At 42.7% G+C, this 21,079-nt stretch overlaps 1 protein-coding gene across 3 annotated transcripts in view; it reads left to right on the top strand.

Annotated features, from left to right (window-relative positions):
* Positions 1 to 21,079, top strand: part of LOC139915882 (enhancer of polycomb homolog 1-like) — a 36,357-nt gene that overhangs the window by 709 nt on the left and 14,569 nt on the right. For 2 of the 3 annotated variants that reach the window (XM_071904659.2, XM_071904656.2), the window contains exons 1-3: positions 4,029 to 4,570; positions 14,301 to 14,460; positions 19,297 to 19,442. In XM_071904659.2, coding sequence (XP_071760760.1) covers positions 4,418 to 4,570; positions 14,301 to 14,460; positions 19,297 to 19,442 — 459 coding nt within the window. In that variant the 5' untranslated portion in view covers positions 4,029 to 4,417. Of the gene's footprint in view, positions 1 to 2,437; positions 2,537 to 4,028; positions 4,571 to 14,300; positions 14,461 to 19,296; positions 19,443 to 21,079 lie in introns of those variants that run through there. The other variant, XM_078287539.1, reaches the window with a different exon arrangement.

Genomic DNA, 21,079 nt, shown 5'->3' with positions numbered 1-21,079 from the left:
AGATAACATTGTTTGATCACAGGCTGAGGCTGGGTGGCTGAACAGTGCCAGGCAGCGGTGTGGTGTGTCGGGGAACTGCTTGGCCCTGCATGGATCTGGATCCCACAGATCTCTGCATTATCTAACCTGCCTGCCTCCCTCCCCACGGCACCCATCCGCTCCCTACATGGACTCAGAGGGTGAATACTGTTAGAAATGATACAGCCTCCTTTTTTAAAGATTAAGTTTATTATCCCTGCACTCAGGGTAACAGAGCTGCCTCTTTCTGACTAGTAGTGGCAGTAATAGTATGAGTAGGCAGGCATTGGCAATTCTTGGCATTTGTTTGAAACCTGCTTGGAGTGCCAGATGGGTGGGGTTCACTACATCAGGTCGGTTCAGGTAAGTTGTAAATCACAGAGAAGTATACTAAATTGAATTTCCAATACTTCTCCTTTTGATTGTGTAAACTGTATGGCACTAATCGTGTTATACTGTGGGACAAACCCCACCCATCTGGCACTTATGCAGGCTAAAAGAGGTTGACACTTTCTAATAAGTCTGTTAAGCAGAGCATAGGTCAACCAAAAGGAGAGAGAAAATCCTCTCCATCTCTGTCGTTAGCTGTTAGTTTATCTCTTTTTGTTGCTTGTCACTTTTACATGATCTTTCTGGACTCCGAGGCCCTGACATCTGTACTCTGTAGATTTGGCAGCTCTTAATTTAGGTGATAAGAGCATCAGATAAACACCTAAGATGTAAAATGTGATGTTTGCTCCCTGGCTTCATCAAGAATGTTTTATTCCAGCTGTGAAGTGGTATTATACATCTACAGTATTACACAAATTCTAGTTATCTTGTGTAGACAGCCCAATTAAAGGTGGCGTGTGCATCATTTTAACATCAATAAATCATGACCATATTAATTTTGAGACCTACAGTATGTAAAATGACAGTAAACAAACAAGACCATCGTCGAGAAGATTGGCATCCCCTGCCGGCCTCAACGCTGCATTTTTCATCATGAGCCACCAGGTTGGATTTCACAGGGACTCTGCTGGGTTGCTGTATGGCACAAAACAGGAAGAGGGCGCTGTTCTCCCAGCGCAAACAGAGCTAAAGCTTTCAGAGTTCCTGGCAAGGGCAGATGAACGAGTGAGAGGCCCGATGGAGAAATCACTAACAACACGTTTATACTCTTCAGTGAAGTGAAGGAGAAAACCTTTGACCAAAGAAAGCTTCCACTGCTCCCACATTCATTCAGCTATCCTTTGTTCCAGTGGCTCTCAAACTCCCCAGAGAGTCGGAGGATCATTTTGGGGGGCCGCGAGATGATTTATGGGATAGAAAAAAAATCATATTTCTACTATACAGATTGATTATCATGTGTAATATTTCTGATTTTTATTTAAGCCTCTAGACCTCTAATAATCAAATGAAATGACCTGAAAAGGAAAAATAATTTTCTTTGTGAACTGTTCACCACTCATGCAGCCTGTTGGGATCGTGAGTAGGCATTGCTTAGTTTTAAGGGGTCACAAGCCAAAAGGTTTGAGAACCGCGGCTTTATGCAACTATCTTCTGTTTTAATCCATTTTGAGCTACTATACTCCAGCACCACCATGTTGGGATGAGCGGATGTCTCTTAAACACTGACACTAACAATACTGCTGGGATAGAGGCTACCAGTCATCTCATCCATGGTCTCATTTTCTTATGGTAATTATACCAAAGTATCACAGTTAATTTGAGAGTGACATATTGATGTTTAAAAATGCAACACGTAGCATCTTTAAAGTAACCTTCATAAAGCACAGCTACAAGGCACCCGGTAGAGCGCAGACCTCTGCCAACACTGAACAGTTCTCCAACTTGCAAAGCTTCTTTGTTTATCGTTTGTCTTCCGGATTTGATTTTCCGACATAACGGCATGTGAATGCAACGCTGTTTAGCAGCTGACTTGGAAGTCCCAGATGTTGGACTTTCCCACCAGCACTGGAACACAGCATAATGTTAAAAGAAAAGATTATCACCACCAAAATCTAATCAACTGGTCCTTGGCTCAAGGGCTATATGTCCACCGCATCTCATCTAAATCGATTTGTAACTTTTTTGTAGATATTCTGTTGTCAAGCAGGCAAGTGTGAAAATATAACCTCCTTCCAACCTTTTTTGCAGAGGTAATAAATGTAGAAAAACTAATTTCAGTCGACTGTTATTTCTCTAAAGTTAATTTGTTTGTAAACTGAGAAGTGAGATTGTTTCCATGTCCCTGGGGTTTCACCTGCACCTGTCTCACCTGCACAAATTAGGCTAGTAATTTGGTTTTTATCTTTTTCTGTAACTGAATTGTTGTGATGTGTTTTTTGTTTAAACCACGGTGTTAAACGAGACTATCACAAAGTATGGCGTTTTGATTAAATGTCCTGGTGCTCTTTCCTTGTGAATGTGCTCTCAGGTCGTCATGAGGCGGTCTCAGAACTTTATGATGGAAAGAAAAGAAAAGAAGCTTCAGTTCCTCTGGGTGGATCCTGGCTAAACCCAATGTCGTCACCAGGTAAGATGCCTTCATGCTTTCTGAAACTGTATTCTGAGCTTGATGCACATTGTTTGTCAAAGGTCTAGATCTGTTGGGCTCTGGGGGTGAAGCATCCTCTAATTACTGACCCTAGATCAGTCCTCCACCCCCCCAAATCCATGGGGATATGGCAAAAGCTGATCCCAAATCAGCTTGGAACGACTTAAGCCTGCAGTTCAGTGAGTTAAGCATGGTACTAACAGTGTCATGGTTAGGGGTTTGACTCCACTGGGTTCACCTATATTAAAACATGTATGCGCTCATGGTGCCTTAACATGTTTTGGATAAAAAAAGTCCACCAAATGACGTCTGCAGGATGTTCTGTCTGAACTCCCATCCGTCACTCTGTGTGATGCTTCTCCTGTCAGGCCAGAAGAGGGCGACGTTGTTCACAAGCTGAACACGTTCCCATGAAGCATTTCATCTGGAATAAACATTATTTATTGTGGGCTGCTTGGAATAATAGGATCAAAAGTAATGGGCTTTAAGTTGAATAGATTTTAATTGTTCTTTCAGGGTTATTGGCAGGAACAATTAACTGTTTGATAGTTTAAGCATTGGCCTGTGACAGAAAATGTTTTATTTGCAGCTCGGACCCCTGACAAGGATTTTCTTCCTCCAGTTGTAGCACACACTGAAGAATAAAACCAACTAACTTAATAGAATGCTTAATAGAATATGAATTACCGCTCTACTAAAATTGGCAATTATTTTGTATTCACAAAGGATGTCTCTTATCTCTGGTTTTTGACAAATTATTTGTAGGCTTTTTTTTTTTTTTTTTTTTTTTTTGCTTGAGGTATTTTAGGGTATTTGTATTTGGGTAGCCTTTTATTGAACCAGGGGACACTCATATTGACATTATGAAAGGGAAAACTTTAATTAAAAACACCATGGGGCTCATTTCAGGGGTATTTAATGTAAAAATAGATTTCTTCAATCATCCTCAAGCATAATAATGGGACAACACTGAAGTTTAGTAAATAATGCCTTTGCCACTGTGGCAAATTCTGTACATTTTTGCTGCACTGTTTTATTGTTATTAGTCATTCAAAATATTGCTGTGAAATTTTGAACATTTAGGGTTACTTGCACACACTTTCATGACCTTAATTCAACTCTAACTTTATAATTTTTTCTTTATTTGTATATTTTTATCAATCATATTTGTATGTATTTTATTAATTTATATTTTCTTATTTCTATTAATTTAATATCGATATCTTTGTATTATAATGTATCATTTATGTTTTATTTAATTTACATGAATTGGTTTTGATTTTATTTTGTTAATTTCAGTTGTTTTTTTTTATATTAAGATTATTGGTTATATTTATTTTTTGTTTTTAGTAATTTAAATGTATTTTATTTATTATTTTTATTCATATCTTTCTATATTTATTTGCTTAATTTATATTTCGGGCATGCCTGATGTTTATTTCAATAATTTATTTGTATGTGTGGAAAGGAGTTAGTTTGCAAGAGATGCCCCCTTCCCCCCACCGTCGCGAACGCGCAAGCGCTCGGGACCGTGTGGGAATGGTCGGTCCGCGAGCTGGGGGTTGGACCGCTACGAGCGAAACGGAGCAAAAGAGTTTTAAATGTCCGCCATGTTGTCCATGGCGCACTGAACCAGCGGTAGGGAGCGGAGCGTCGGAAAAAAATAGTCCGAGAGAGAGCGACCAAGATCCGGGCCTTCCCCCGGCTCCGTTGGCGACGCCCTAAATCCAAGCTACAACCAGTCGAACGTTAGAATTGAGAATAACCGCACAGAAACATCCATGAAAGCTCCACTCGGTACCGTTGTGAATATTAGGAGATCGGATAGATTTATATTGCATCTCGAATTGTGAAAAAAGAATGAGTAAATTGTCGTTTCGGGCACGGGCGCTGGACGCTTCCAAGCCACTACCCGTCTTCCGTTGTGAGGATTTACCCGACCTACACGAATATGCATCCATTAACCGGGCAGTGCCGCAGATGCCTACGGGGATGGAGAAAGAAGAGGAATCGGTATGCTTTAACCGTTAAAAAAATCTGCAAATAAACGCTTTTCTTAATTCCTTATTTTTACATGATAAGAGGTGTCCCTCTTTTTTTTCTGCGCAAGCTTTCACAAAATGGCGGCCAATTTTCTCTCCAGAAACACGACGGAATTCTGGTGTAAATGGCATATATGAGCGAGCTTGGACGTCTGTTTGGGTGAAGCGGGGATGCATTGTGTCATTATTGGATAAAATTGCCCGGTTTGAACGGTTTGTTTATGCGTGAGATGATTTTCGGAGTACAAAGGAGTCATGTGACTTTTGCGATTCCGACATTTTGTCTTGTCTGTCAGGATGGGGCCTTGTGTTGGCGTAATTGCGAAGGACCAGGGCAAGGGGGAGCTAGTGATTTCAAATTACATGTGGCATCAGTGCCACGACCAGACAGAAATGTCAACACTGCTGCCATGCATTGGGGAAAACTGCATCTTAGTCATCTTGAACAGGATACAGAGTGTGTGTGTGTGTGTGTTTGCACTTGGTGTGTCTGTGTGTGGGTTGACATTGTAACATGATGATGTGATTTGCAGTATTGCAGGTTCCCACGGTTCAACTACACTTGCTTGTCAACACTGTCATGTCATGAAATGTAATTGTTGCCATACGACACTAAAGTCGCTCAAGTTACCTGTATGGAGGAAGGAGGTTGTAGTCCTGCATTGTATATTTAATGCAGCTGTTGTTATAGCTCCAACTAAAACTATTGCTTTGAATATTAAAAGCACAGGATTCATCATTCTGCTTGCCTAGCTGTCAGACTGATATTACCTCACCTCCCAGCCTGACAGCACTAGCCTAAATATATATAATGGTGTATTAACCCATGCTGCCATGTCAGACCGGGTCAGCCGGGGGACATGGTGGTATTCCAGGATAGCTGTGGTGATGACGGGGAGCGTCTTTCTAGTTTCCCAGTGTTGACATTCACTTCTGACTGTAGTCTAAGACTGTGGTCATGCTGCTGCCCTTCTCCTTTCCAGGGAGGGAAATTAACCCCTTCCACCTGCCCAGTTTTCCAGTGCTAGTCGATTTTGGCAGTGGCTCATTTGACTACTCTGCCGGCCACTTTGGCAGGTAACCAGCCATTGTTTGGAAGTCCCATTTACTATTCTGAAACCTCATATGGCAGGTGAAATAGTGGAAGTGTGTGGGGGACGGTTTGAGGATGCACCAGCCACTGTGGCAGGTGGACAAACCGTTTTTTTTTTTGTTTTTTTTCTGCACTGGATTATGTAGCGTCCCACAGCCACAATCTATAGGACGCAGAAGATTGCCTTGTAGACTAGATGCACATGCTGAGAATTTAAGTGCATTTTTGTTCCATTCTGACATTTAATTTATTTGACAGCAGGGTGGCGAAGTGACTGCCTTCACCTGGAGGATCCAGGGATGCAGTTTTGCAGCTGACCCAGCAATCTTGACATTTGTGTAAATGGGGAATTTCCCTACAGGGATCCTTGAAGTGTGTTATTATTGTTGTTGTTATTCAGTGTGTATCCATATTGGGGCCACGCCGCCGCCTTCTCTCCTGGAGGCCCGGTGTCAGAGGTTCAGTGTGTCAGATGGCACAGCGGGCTGGCAGACCAGCGGCACGTGGCGCTCAGGAGGAGCTCAGGGCGGGGGGGGGGGGGGGCGCTGTCACTTCAAAGTCTCCACTCCGCTCAGCTGGAGTGCTTGGTTATGTAACAGCTATATTATCATAAGAGGTAGGCCAAGGCCCGCTGCATGCCGACTGCTGAGGGGTTGGAGCGGTCTATTTTGAATTTCTACGCCGCAGATGAAGATGTGTTGGATAGCAAAGGGGAATATGCTCTTTCTTGTTATTGCTGTCGGATATAGCGTAACCCAGGGACAGGCAATGTGCCATGGAGTGCCGAGAGAATGCATGATTTTATTGCATCCAAAGATTACACCACCTGATTTCACAGATTAGTTCCTCCTCTCTGGTTGAAGGTGTGCTAATCAGTGAAGTGTTTGGTTGGAATGAAAACCTGCTTACTGTCGGCACTCCATGATACATGGAGGCTGTCAGTACTTTCGGTGTAGTGATTGTGTTTTATGATACCATCAGTGCATACATTTTTCCCCCAAATTCTCTACCCATTGAGCTGCACAGAGAACTTCTACTAAATTTGATTTCAGTAGCAGTCTTAGCAGTGTTTGAATTTCTGAGAAAGCGTTTGGTTATCTAAGCCCAGTCCAGCCTTGCACATGCTTCCCCTGCCGCCACCTCAACCACATTTGACTTCCCACACCGTGTTCAGTGGTCCGCAGAGGAAAAGTGTGGTGTCCCCTGTACTTCCTGTCTGTCTAGTAATGGAGCACTTTAAACGGTGAGCTGTTGAACTCAGACCACAGAGCCAGCTGTAGGTTTAGGCCTTTCTGTAAGCTGCATTTAGCGGTAGTCGCTTTTAGCTTTTACAGAGCGCAAGACTGCAGGCTTACTTTCTTTGTTGCTGCTGGACTCGGGTTTCATAAATCATAGTTTAGTCCAGCATATGGTTTTGTAATTTATAGTCTGTGTGCATGCACCACGGCTTGACTGAAGAGCTATAGTTGCTGAAACTCTCTCGGCACGTGCGGCTTGTTTGTGTTGGGTCAGACACTTTGTCTTGTGTTTACGTTTGGGTGAAAGCGAGGTCAGTGTCTGCGGCCCCGGTGGGAACCCGCAGGCATCTGTTGTGTTTCCCGCTTTGCCAGACAGTGATCTTGTACGTACGCGCAGACACACACACACACACACACACACACTCTGGCAGGCCACCAGTTTCTAACTGTGTGACCTCGCTGGGTTGGAATGTGGGGCATGTCACCTGTCCAAAGTCTCTGCAGCTCAGAAAGAGTGAAATTGAAAGTTCTTTAGTAGCCACTTCCCCTTTTTTTTCCCCCTCTCCTAACATTTTTTGTGTTGACCTATACATGGGCAGCGTGGGAAATTAACACCAGCCACCAGTCAAGTGATTCGGTCGACTCTACCAGCCAGTCTGCCAGATGGGCAAGCATCAGCTGGAAAAAGAGTGAGAATGGAATTGGATTTTGGAAGTGGACCAGTGGACAATAAACTACCTTGCCTGCTTATATTTAATCAGTTTCACTCCCTTTTTTATGCAGTAGTAGGCGTACACTTGAGAAACAAACTTGTTTGCCCAGTAGACACAGCCACATTAATTATTTTACCACCCATATACATTTTTTGGGATGGAAAGGAAACTCTAATCCATGGTTGGTTACCTGACGAAGTGCCTAGGAGAACCTACCAGCCACAGCCAAAAACTGCTGTTAATTTTACCCCATTTAAACTTTGTGTAGCAGAATCAACCTCTCCCACGCAAGGGAAGAGAAACCAGTCTTCCACTGCTGCAGCTCTGCATCCCTCGACAGCCCGACCAGGCTGTCCCCTGTGGCTGTCCATCATGTTAAGTGGCATTTACAGTGTCTGGGACAGTAGCTGTCAGAGACGAGACCGGAGGAGGATGAGGATGCTCTGGCTGCCTCAGCAGACTTGACAGTGATCGATACGGTCATTTAAAAGGCTATTTCTGGACCGTGTGCGAGAGGGAGAGCGAGACCGGCTGAGAGAGAGAGAGAGTGTGTATGAGGGCATCTGCTGATGGTCTGTATTCTGACCATTCACCTCAATCTAACTCCATTTATTCTCAGGCAAATAGCCACGGCCAGGAAAGTAAACAAACGCAGCGCTTGATTAGGTTTGGCAGCAAAAGCATTTTCGCTCAAGGCTGTTGGGTTTTATGAGTTTTTCCTCATTGTGGAGAGGCCGGAGGAAGTTGACGTGGGGGTTTAGGCGCTCGCCAGGGGAATGATTCAGTGGGAGCTGGATAGGAACGTGGAACGTTATGCAACCGCACATGCGCAGAGGGGGATCAGGGCGAACGCTTCGGATAGGTTTAATGTGGAAGGAGAGTTTTGAGTTTCCTGTGAGGACGCCTCAGGGCAGCTCTGAGAATGAAATTGAAAAGGCTTGTCCGCAGCAGCGTTTTCAGCTTTAAGGGAGTAGCGGCATCCTCCGTTCAGTACAGAACAGTGGAGCGTATGGCACTGTAAACTTTGAATACTGGAGACTGCCTCGAGAACAATACACTGCATAAAATACTGCTGGCCACATACAAGTCTAAATGGAGTATTGTAGGACCCAGTACCATAGACTTTTGAATATTGAAGACCATAAGCCTACAAGGAACACTGTAGTCAAATGCTGGCAAGTTTTAGTGGCTGTCAACTTTACTTTCCCAGCCACTTTGGCAGGTAACATCCCATCTCTTTTAGGTCCAGTCCTGTTTATTTGACTGGTGAAATAGTGGAGTGACTTGCCAATTCTGGGATCCACCAACCTCTGTGCCCAATAGATGGACTACATGAAATGCTAAAGACCATATGAAATACTATAGACTGCATGGAAAACAGTAGACCAGTGCTCTCTGTCTTACAGGTATTTGGATCATCCCTGACCCTGATGGAGTCACTATAGCACTGAGAAGTTAACACTATAATGAAGGCCCATATAGATCTGTGTTCATCTTCCATTTTGCCAAATGTCTTCCTGTTTTAGAAGCAGCAGACCTTCTGTGGTTTGAGTTTTCGAGAGATGAAAACAATGTTGCCAGTCTCTGCTGTCCTGTTGGCCATCCTGCACTGGCACATAACGGTGTTACCACACCAGGGGCAGCTTACATTAAAACCAAATCCTCCTTATATTGAGAATTAAGCTGAAATGACATGTGAAAGTAGTTTCTATTAAAGCTATAGCATATTGGTATGGTCGGACTGCATCCCAGGTGCTATCACCAGTCCCCAGACCTGAGAAAATGTTGCATGTATAATGTATATTTTTAACGGAGGATGTCCAGACTTTCAACCCTGGTTTTATGGAGGACGGCGGTAGCCTAGAGGTTAGACAAACAGGCTTATGATTAGAAGGTTGCTGATTCAAAATCACAAAACAGCTAGGAAAATCTCTGCGAAAGTTGATTGAAAACCTCTCCTCGTCTCTAGACAGTACTTTGGAGATGCCCCTGAGCAAGGCACTTAACCCCCATCTGGTCCAGTGGAGTTTGTGACTGTGGTTGTACTGAGTGAATGTGAAGCAGGGCGCTGCAGGAAAAAGGGCATGCACGCTCAGTCAACCTTCCCTAGAAAAATAAATGCTTGCTTATGAGTAGGTGCTAGTGGTTAGTCCACTGTGGATTAGCTCCTGTGGTCTTCACTGTGGAGGGCTCGGTCCAGCACAAAAACACTGAAGACCACAGACCGCAACGTTATCTGTCTGTTATTCTTTGTGAGGGGAAATTATATTGAATGGAAGCTGTTTTGTATTTTGCTGACCCTACTTTGGGAACCATGGGTCGAGGGGGTCCGACGAATTTCCTCTAGAGCAACCAGTATTTCAAAGAGGGTAGTAGGAAATCTTCTCACAGACTTTCAAACGCTGAAATTGAAGTAACGGTGATGCAGTTTTGCGGTGGCCTTCTTTTAAAGTAGTTTTTCCTATTAGAAATGTCAGAATTACAATCGCATGTTGTGTGCCAAGTGCAATAAATGTAATGGGATTTTTCTTGGTGGCACTGGTGTAGAAACAGAGAATTTGGAGATGCATAGTACAATACTGAAACACATGGACAACCATCTTACAAACAGTGCAGAGTGGACAGATTAAGACATGCTGTGTGTGTCCAACAGTGCAGTGTAACTTACACTGACTAGAATGAGATGCATCAAATAAATTAAGAGCATTGGAAAAGCTACTGTATTTCCCAGCCAGCACAGTGACAGGTTGGCCTATAGTAGTGACAACACCAGAGACGGCCTAATGTTAAACACCCATGTTGGTGACTTTAAATTCAGTTTGTACTGTTGGCAAATCACTTTAAAAGTGCAATAAATTAACTAAAAACGTCTCTACCTTTTTCACATATGAAAGTGTGTATCATTTCCACAACCGAGCTTTGACAAGTTGACAGCCAATCACACACTGGGGCGACCACGCCTGTATATTGTAACCTGTGTTGGACAGTTGCTAGCATGAGAGTGGATGCAGACATATGATCAGTATGAAACACTACCTGTGGACTTCGGGGGAAGAAAAAAAAAGCGATGGCTTTTTGCAGATAATTGCTAATTTGAGTTGATTGAAAGAATGGCATCAGGTGTCAACCTAGCAAACTTGGCAAACTCCAGAGTGTTGAGTGAAATTTCAGACTGCAGCCTCTCTGGAAATACACACTACATAGGAATGCTGGATCTAAACGGAGCAGTCCAATAATGAAATACCCAAGTTCACTGTAAATTTTCCCCTCGGGCTTTGTACAGGTTGACACCCTGCTATTCTACAACAGCGACTGTCTGCCATGTTTGATTAGTGATTTTTGGCAGCACGCAAGATCATAAGCCTGTCACGTAAAGTAAATAGTAAGTCAAGTAAATATGTAGCCTGCAGTCACAACAGACCGGTTGCACTTCCACCATGAGAACGAGGCTGGTGTGTTTTGCTGGGACTAGAAAAGGTGGGACAAAAAAATGCAGCCAATGATATTTACTGTAATTCTTGACGCAAAATACGTCAAACTGATTGTTTCTACTGTGCCCCGAATCAAAGATGCAATGAAATTTAACATTGTTATACTATAATCAGTGACCACGCGTATTGAGTTTCCTCTTAATACATTTGAGCCACGGGAGCCTTGTGTACAAATCTGCACATAGTTTGCAGCAACATAAATGCATTAGATTGTGATCGTGGCGTTTCACTCACTCATTCACTTACACATGCAAACGTACACTCACGCTGACTCATTCACTCGCACTCGGGTCTGTCTACCTCCCACAGGCAGAGATATTCTCTCTCTGGCTCCCCCCACCCCCACCCACCCCCCACCCTTGTGTCTCCGACCGCCGCAGGGAAAACCATAAACACACACATTCTCTCCAGAGAGCTGCCGTACGAGTCCGGCAGCACGCTGCCTTGTTGACAGACTGCCTGCCAGTGGCACAGTGCCCGGCTCTGGGCCAGAGGCTCTGCTACTACTACGACTGACTGGGACTGTTCAGACAAGCGGCCAGCCAGCCAGCCAGTTAGTCCGCCTGCCTTCCTTCCGGCACATTCCCCCCCTACAGGCTTGGCAGGCTCTCATCACACTTGTAGCGGGAAGATAAGGCCAACTGACTGATTAACCGGCAGAGCCAAAGGACAATGTCAAGGTTTTCTTTGTATTTGTTATGTAGCCATGGTGGTGATGGGGTGGTAAATGTTTAATGGTGGTTCTAGTGTAGGTTGTAGCACTGAAACTGTGCTTTAAAATGTCATGTTTATATAGCATATTAAATGATTAATTGGTGGAAAGATGAAAACTAGGGCGGCACAGTTGTGACAAAAACGATAATTCTGATTGTCTTATTGTGGTCCTTATTTACAAAATTCAAATAATTAGGTACTACTTGATTACTACTTACTTAGCTACAACCCTGATGCAAACCGTGCAGAGAATCTGTCCTTGTTGGTTGTTATCTGGTGTAAAACCAAACTATCTCCGAATGACAGATGATGCATTTTTAGGAACTGAAACAATATTTTCATGTTCAGACTCTGGGAGACAGATTGTCCTCTCTAACACTGGGTCAATCCGTTCTTTTCCGCTTTGTTTCGTTGCTGCGTTTTTCCAAAGATGGTGTACGTAAGGAGCTGCCTGCCTCTCCATCTGAACTTTTGTTCTGGTCACATGGGTGCATGTTGCACATCCAAAGGTTGATATACCACACAGGGACTTTCGGGGAAATTGAAAATATAACAAATATATCACTGAATTCCACGATTATTAATTGTGGATAATCTTGCTGTATGATAATCTACTTAAAAAAAAACCTCCAAACACCAGATGTACTGGTTTTGATGGGAAATTGAAGTAAATCACACATCAAAACACTTATCTGGGCTTAGGATATAGGCTAGGCTGAAGCTTTTGGGTTTTATTTTTTGTGTCCTGTTCAATTACTCGGGGTCTGTTGCTTGACTTGTTAGGTGTATGGCGATTTACCACTGTAAAACGAATATACTGCAGATGAACCACCGACTGTTTTTGAGATGCTTCTGATTCTCATGGCAGTCCTGTTTGTTCCTCTAGCTTCAGATTGTTTTTCAGAGACTGTTATGAGGGCTGGTTGTCAAGTGTTCCCTATTGTGTAAGAGGATACGGGAATCGTCAGTTTCCTCACGCAACTCGATTTGCAGGTGTACACTTGGCTTCTGTGTGAATGAGTCAGCGTGTTGTTTACCCCCAGCCTGGCAAATTTTCCCAGGCTTTCGATCGTGTGTCAGGTGTAAAGCATGGGCTAGTTTTTGTTTTGTTCTAATTACTTTTACAAATGGCTCTTCTGACTATTGTAAGTTGTTGGAACAGTTTCTTGCACCATTTTAATTTGCTGTATGTGAAGATGGCAGCCATTTGCCGTCGTTAGGGATATCCAATATTGACAAAACATCTTATTTCATAGTATTCTGTTACATCACCACACGCCCATCTTGGTAGGAAAATAACAGGTGATTGTAATAAATTAACAGGTGATTACAATCAAATGACAAATGCAGCCAATGAGCTGTGTGTACTGTAAAGCGCCATATTGGTAGGAACTGCATGTGACATCATGGGAATACTATGAATTGTGAATTTGACAGAAAAGGTGATTGCTACGAGAGTTGCAGTTGTACTTTTTTAAAGCCTGCTTGACAACAGTAGTACAAAGGGACTATCTCCATCTGGACATCAGGCCAATCACCTCATGTTATAAATGTCTGTGATTGAGGGATATATGCCTGACAGACACTTCTCATTGTCACCACTTATTGATTGCCTGTTTAATAAAAATGAATTTGAAAAAAATGCTCATATTGCAGCCTTTGTCCACCAGCTACAGCAGCTAGTTTTCACTATTTTACCATAGGAATAGAATAGGATTTCCATATGATTGAGATCCAAATGATAGAGAGGACGGATTACCGACCGCTGACAAAATTGACGAGCATTTGACTGGTGGCTGGGACCAATTTCCAAACATTGTTTTGGGTGCTTTTTATGTTGCAATATCACTGATCGCATCAATCTGTAGATCAGATTACTGCTGCGTGCTTTTCTCACGACTTCCTGAAGGAAATATTAGTCACCTTCAACTGTGTTTAAAATGCAGCAGCGCAGGTTTTAACTAAGATGAGGAAGATTGTAAAATCTCCACACTAGCTCCAGAATCAATTTGAAAAAATCTTTTATTTTTTTAAATCTCCCAGTGGTGTCGTACCAACTTGTTTATCCGATATGCTTGTTACACATGAGCCAAATAGATTCCTCAGATCATCTGGTGCTGTCCATTAACAGTCTACAGTGACACCCCCCACATTGCTTTTTTACTGCTGCTTTTGAATAATTATTTTTTTGTTTTGTTTTAACCATACTTTTTGTATTCAAAATACCTTTTACACTTTTTAAGCATTAGCCTACTTCTCCTGTTCTTGTGTCCTTTTATGATGTCGGTTACCTTATTTCTGTTTTTAACCATGTTAGTAAAGCACTTTGGCTTACATCAAACTAAAATTTGATTTGAAAATGAATTCAGTATATTATGTAGCTCTAGTAAGGACATACCTGTCCTCTGTGGTCCAGGTTTCTCACCTGTCTGTCTTCTCTGTCTCTGTGTAGGAACACCATCTCCAGCGGGCCATCTCGGCGCAGCAGGTGTACGGCGAGAAGCGGGACAACATGGTCATCCCGGTCCCCGAGGCGGAGAGCAACATCGCCTACTACGAGTCCCTCTACCCCGGGGACTTCAAGATGCCAAAGCAGCTAATTCACATACAGCGTGAGTGGGCTCGTCTTAACACCGGGTCTCTGCTACATCAGCCTCTCACTGCCGCCGAGTCGGCCCTCTGCATCTGCCTGGGGACCGGAGTTGTTTCATTAGGTCACTAGGTTGTCATTAGGTTGTGGAATAAATGTAGCGGCGTTTCCCTCAGAAATGGAGGGAAAACCTTCTGAAACGGTATTTGTCGGATGTTGTATTTGGAAGTTAACTTTACATGAATTCAGAAAAACTGCCAAGTGTTTTTTTTGAAAGGAAAGGGTTTCATGGGCCCTCGGATCATAAGACTTGTTCTACACATAAATAACCGTGCAAAACATGGAAATTGCCAAAATGGGAACTTTGAGGTTTATTTACATACAGTGAGAGTTGGGCTGTGTCAGTCTAGGCTCTTGTACATCAGCTTTTCACTACTGTCCAGAGTAGAAAAACAACTGCTTTTGCCTACCCAGCTTTAGTGGCTGATGGATTCCTATCTCAAGATACGAGTTTGCTTGTGTGTTTGTTTGTTTTGTGTGTGTGTGAGTGGCTTGTTGAGCAGTCCAGAGTCACCAGAATTTGCTTGTTGTTAATTTCCCACTTTGTGTGCTGATGGACAAAAATTATCTTCTAGTTTTGACATTTTACTTAACATGAATTGAAAGTTTTTATGGTTATTTATTTGTTGGGTGAGTTTCATGATGCTTGGGACCATTGTACAGTTTCAAAACTTTACTTTTACTTTATACTTTTAAGATGTACATAGTGTTTCTTTTATCTGACAGCAGCACTCTGGACCTGCGTGGTTTCTTTAGGTTATCTTATGGACTAGATGGCAGTGTTTCCCTCAGATCTTGGCTGAAAGGACAGGCGACCCGAAGCAACATTTAGACCCACGTGACATTAAAACGCCCCCACTGAAAACGAGAAGAAAGAAACTGTTTCAGTCATTTAGTTCTTCTATGTGACAAACCTTGCCTTGCTTTTTCACTAGTAAAGAAAGTATTGATCACAAAAAGAATGTGCCGTGGTGTGATTTTTGTGAGTTGTGGCTGTGTTATAGGGTTATAAAGTGTTAAGTCGGTTCAGGGAAAACGCTGGCAGGCCTAGTGACTGAGGTGGTGGATGTGTTCACGGTTTGTTGTTTCTGACAGCTATCCATCCATTAAATGGCACCAGTCATGTCTTTCATGAGCTTTTACCGAGTTGTCATACCTCTAGTGTCAGAGAGAATGAGTTTGCTAGATTGCTTAGTTCGGTAACCATGTCTGTGTCACAACCAGTTGCTATGATTGTTTCTCAAATGAAAGCAATTTGCTGTACCCTAAACTGAGACACTGTTATCAGTTGAAAGCTGCATTGACCCAATGTTTTGTCCTGTCAAATTGCTGCCAGTGCTGAGACTAATTTTATGGTTCTTTCAGAGGTCTAGAAAGTCTGGAAAAGTAGAGAAAATTCAATGTGATAATTCCTAGGTCTTAAAAGTTAAGGGTTTGCGCCAAAACATCTGAAAAATTCTAGAAATATATTGTTCCCTATTCCCAGTATGAATAAACAATTTATGTAGCAGTAAAACCCACTGTCATTTTACATGGTGATAGTTGACATTATTAACAGTAATCTTCAGCTATGGTAATATGGCCTGGCCCAGCCGCTATCCACTACTCCAATCCAGTCAAAGAAACAAATGTCTGCAAATGTCGGTATTTTATTTTAAAATGGGGGAAACATTTGGAAACTATGTAAATGGCACAGGCCACATCCTCTGTGAGCTCCATTACTGATTTGTCATACTTGCGTGATATCAAAGAGACTGAGCTTTCTGTATTACTCACTTCAGTAACCATATATTCTATCTGACGTACTCGGGTGCCTTGATCGCTGCTCAACATGAAAGCATTTTGCCTTAACACAAGCTCAGATTTAATTATCATTTTAAAGCTGAAGCAGCAAATGTTTTGGCTGGTGCACTGTTTGCTCTGTAATTGTAAGTAGCTGTGTGTGCTTGGTGGCAGGCTGTATCATAGAGCTAGTTTAATTTCACATTTTCTCAGCAGTCGTGGCAGTGTTGAATGAATACACAGGAAAACACCGCCTGCTGTCAGTTTTGAGGCAATTATTTGGAGTTTGAATGGTTGGAAATTGAAGTTTATGTGACTTCATCTCACCTGGTTGGGACAATGCGTGATTCTTGATTAGGCTGGGGACACACTAGAAGACTTCAAATCCTAACTCGTAGTATCACATGCATAACGGTAGATTTCAGGCTTTTTTTTGTCGGAAATATCCTCACACACTAGATGATTACGCAAAGACGGGGTATCATCACACTTAAAGATATAACTGAGATTATCCTGCTGACTCCTGATGCGTAACTGACATCAGGATCTCTAATCTCGCAGGGACTCGCACGATCCAGTGTGCATTCATTTGCATTCACATGCACATTAACGCAACTTACATTAATATTGTGTAATGACATGTTCAAATCAGTCTGTGAATTGATTGCGGTGGCTATGATTGAATCTATCAACACCTCCACAACAACAATCTTTGCTGACGATCAGTCCCAACCGAGTCTCTGATCTGGATTTCCCCTCCAAGTTGTCGCAATGGGCGAATCTGCCGTACCCCATAATCCTCAAGTGTGTCCCCAGCCTCGGAGATCCCGGGCCCCTGGCGAGCCGTAGGGTTCGAGCGTCCATATGTCCACTGTTGTGTGTGTGCCAGTAGTCTGTGGTCCTGTGAAGCTCGATGGGTAAAGCACTAGCACTGCCAGGGTTAGGGGTCCCATCCCCACTTTGAGGGCCGGTGCTGGAGGCTGCTGTGTTTAAAGCCTGCACCAGATGACTGTTGGCCCTCTAGCATCGAATGCTGTCTGGAGGCTAGCCCCGCTCTGGATACAGTTTGTTGTTTTTTTTCCTCATGGGAGGCTAATTATGCATCATAATTGCCATCTGCGCTCATCCAAGTTTAACGCTGTGGCCATCTTGCTAATGGAGACGCATTGTTTACAGTTTGAGGGCTGGGGAGAAAGCAATTTGACATGCATATCTTCAAAGCTGCAGCCGTAATTCATCTCAATGTTTTATTGTGTTTATGAGATTGGTTTAGAGGCAAGACAGCTTGGCCAGTATCCGTAAGCAGTGTGAGAGTAAGTGTTGTAATTTTAGGGTCAGTGTTGCTCGGGAATAGCCTAATTTTCTTTTGGCCACACATCTGTCCCCATTTTGGTCCCAGGTGTGTTTCAAGTACACAAAGCAGTGCGACAAACAATGTCCTTAAAATACTTCATCATAAAAACATGAATTGAAAATATATGGACTATTACGTAGGTGGTAATGTACGCTGCAGGTGTCTTGCGCAGGTCTGGGAAATAACTTTGCTTATTTCCAAATCTGGAAAAGTATGAAAAACTATTTTTGTCTCAATACACATAGCATTATATTTCACGTGTCTTTTCACACATTGTAATATTTGTTGTGAAATCAATCATATTGCTAAGCCACTGTTTAGATGTTCCTTTCTTAATGTAGCTGGCTGGCAAAATGGTGAAGGTGAATGGTGGTGGGATTTATAGCCACTGTAGCCTGTGGACAAAAATATTAGTTGCTTGTCCTACTAGACTACACATTCATGGAAAAGTCATGAATGTATATAGCCACTTTGGCAGAAAATCAGCCCTCATTTTTCAGTGTTTTTTCTATAAGCTGGTAAAATCTTGGAAGGGGCTGGTGGACTCCAATGTTTACCAGCCGCTTTCAAAGTTTTTACCTGCTAAATTGACACCACACAAGTAAGTCTGTGGCAGGTGTTTAGTTTTTCTACACTGAAAGACAGAAGGCTGATGGGGACACAACTGTACTACAGATGAGAAGGCAGCGGCCGGATTCAGCATTAAGCCAGGAAAATAACTTGTGCTTCTAGAGACTCGGGTCTCCCCTGCACCTTGTCTGGGTTAGTGGACTAATCTCTGTGAAAGGGCCTTAGGCAGATTGCCATGAAGCGTAAGCACAAATGGAATGATCCTAACTTGTATGAATGGGCTGTGTTTTTTGTTTTTTTCCCCCCCTCAATTTATTCAGCATGTCGGTTTTTCTGGATGCACAATTCTCATTCATTTCTAAATAGAGATAGGGTTGCCTGCTCATTTGATTGTAAGCCGTTCTGGATGACAGCGTCAGCTAAAATCCCAAAATGTAAATGTGAGAGATTTATGTTTTGTTTTTTTTTCTAATTCAGCCTAATTTGCATTCCTGATCACAACCCTGTGAATGGATCCATGAGTCTAAAAATGTAGACTCATACATATATTTTCCCCTACATTTCACAATCAGTCACTCATTCCAAGTCACTCTGGATAAGTTTGTCAGCTAAATGCCATAAAGTCAAGTCGGCGTACTTCATAGAGCGCTTTAACACACAAAACCAGTTTGCACCAAAGTATTTAACAACATAAGGGAATGATTACAAAGGAAGGAGAAAAAATTAAGACGTTAAGGGAAATGAGAGCATGGTTAAAAGTACAAAATAAGAGCAACAGAGCATAAAAGAACGTCAAACACAGTGAAAGGCCAGTGAATAAAAAAATAAGTTTTAAGACGAGTTTGAAAATTTTAGATGAATTTGGCTGATCTGATGCTTGGGGGAAGGCTTCTTTTAAAAAAAAAATGTTTTTACTTTTTTCCCATTCCTAATTACACCCGTATGAGCAGAATCATCTCTCCACCTCTTAGACTTTCTTTCTCTACAGCTTTTTTCCCCCGAAGTTTCATGACAACTTGCAACCATTCATTAGCGTATGGATTCATCTATCCACGTCTAAAGTCCCTTTCCTCTCCTTCCGCCTCCCTGCAGCTTTCAGCCTGGACACAGAGCAGCCCGACTACGACCTGGACTCGGACGACGAGGCCTTCGTCATCAAGCTGAAGAAGAAGATGGAGATCAGCTTCCTGCAGTTTGAGGAGATGATCGACCGGCTGGAGAAAGGCAGCGGACAGCAGGTGGGCCCTGTGTGTCTGTAAAGAAACTGTAAAGAAAGGCCTACCAAACACATACAAATTAAGAATGTTTTTTTCCCCAAAAATTAGATATCCACCATTTGAAAAAAGCGATGCCTTGATTTGCAAAACGATTGGTAACACAAAATTTTAACAAATTATGGTTCTTTGGTAAAGGATAGTAGGCAAGATAGTAGGCTTGTTTGTCCAAAGGGAATATACAGCAGAGTTTCCGTTATATACATACAAATTATTGCTTCAGAATTTTATGAAATGTCATGAAGTCGCAATTACACGACTCTACAGAGGGCTTTCAATTTGAAACGACGGATACAGGAAGTGGCGACACCTGGCCGAGGCGAGAGGGCGAGAGAGAAAGAAGAGAAAAAGAAAGAGAAGAGAGAGAAAGGTAGATTAAGGCTGCGTTCACACATAGCGTTTTTTGATGTGGAAAAAGCGCTGCCTGGAGCAGTTTTTGTGAGGAGAAATAAAAAGCGGATCACGGCAACGTCACCTGACGTTAGCTGAGCAGCTGCTAGCTCACTAACCAGCTGGTTAGCTGAGCGGCTGCTAGCTCACTAACCAGCTGGTTAGCACTTCTAGCAGACAGAACAGTGTTGTGCAACAAGCAAAGGCTTACCAGATATTTCCAATACATGTCCAGTATAATCCATACTGCCTTTAAGATCGCTGTTGCGGTAACGGAAATTCACTTATTACAACGTCCAATTTCTCCACCGGCACTTTCACTTTCTCCATATTTGTTGTTGCTATGGGAAACGGCCAGCGTCTCTGTCACCGCGATTGGTCGGCTGGAAAAAAGCGGTTCACGTCACCCGGCGCTTTTCTGAAAAGTTGAATATTTCTCAACTTTTGAAACAGCTCCACTCTGACGAAAGAAACGCTGCAGCGCTTTTGTGCGCCTTGCGGCCGCTTCCCATTGCTTTTAATGAGAAAAGGGCGCTGGCAATTGGGAAAAATACGCTATGTGTGAACGCAGCCATAAACGTTGGTAAAATAATTGCCAACGATGTTTATATAAGCTATGTATTAAAATATTCCTGATTGCATTTTCAGATGAGTTTGTTAAAATATTTCTCCGAGAAGAGAAAGATGCCTGATGTCGATGAGGAAGATAGTCAGGTAACGTTACTTTAGCTAGGGAGGGCTCAAGGTTCTTAGGTATGCCCCGAAGTTTTGAAGGGAAAGAAATGCCTTCTGGTTCTAAAATATGTAACGTTAGTGGTGGCTACTACAATATTTTAATGTTCTTACTGGTTGCGTGATCAAATATTTGTGATGTGAGAGAATTATCTAACGTTACTCATTTCTCGAATGTAACCTTTCTCAAAAGTAGACAGGCAGGAGTAGTGGAGGTGAGTGAAGCAGGAGAAAGGGCAGAAAGTGAGGAGAGTGGAGTATGTTCTAAAGTTTGTTTTGCAGTCAAGTGTCACTTTATTTCATATTTTTTAATTACCTATTGATATTCACTCCGACCGCCGGCGTACTACACGCGCACCACCCAGGTACAACAAAACCCTTTCCCCCTGCTGCTAAAAAAAATCCTAGAGGAAACACTGTACAGCATTTTGGAAATTAACTCTAACTCTAAGTCCATCAAATAGACTGACACACACAGA

Source organism: Centroberyx gerrardi, chromosome 13, assembly GCF_048128805.1.
Source record: "Centroberyx gerrardi isolate f3 chromosome 13, fCenGer3.hap1.cur.20231027, whole genome shotgun sequence".
In the NCBI taxonomy this organism is placed as follows: Eukaryota; Metazoa; Chordata; class Actinopteri; order Beryciformes; family Berycidae; genus Centroberyx; species Centroberyx gerrardi.
The sequence above is the reverse complement of the archived record's forward strand: the minus strand, read 5'-3'. Positions and strand labels throughout refer to the sequence as shown.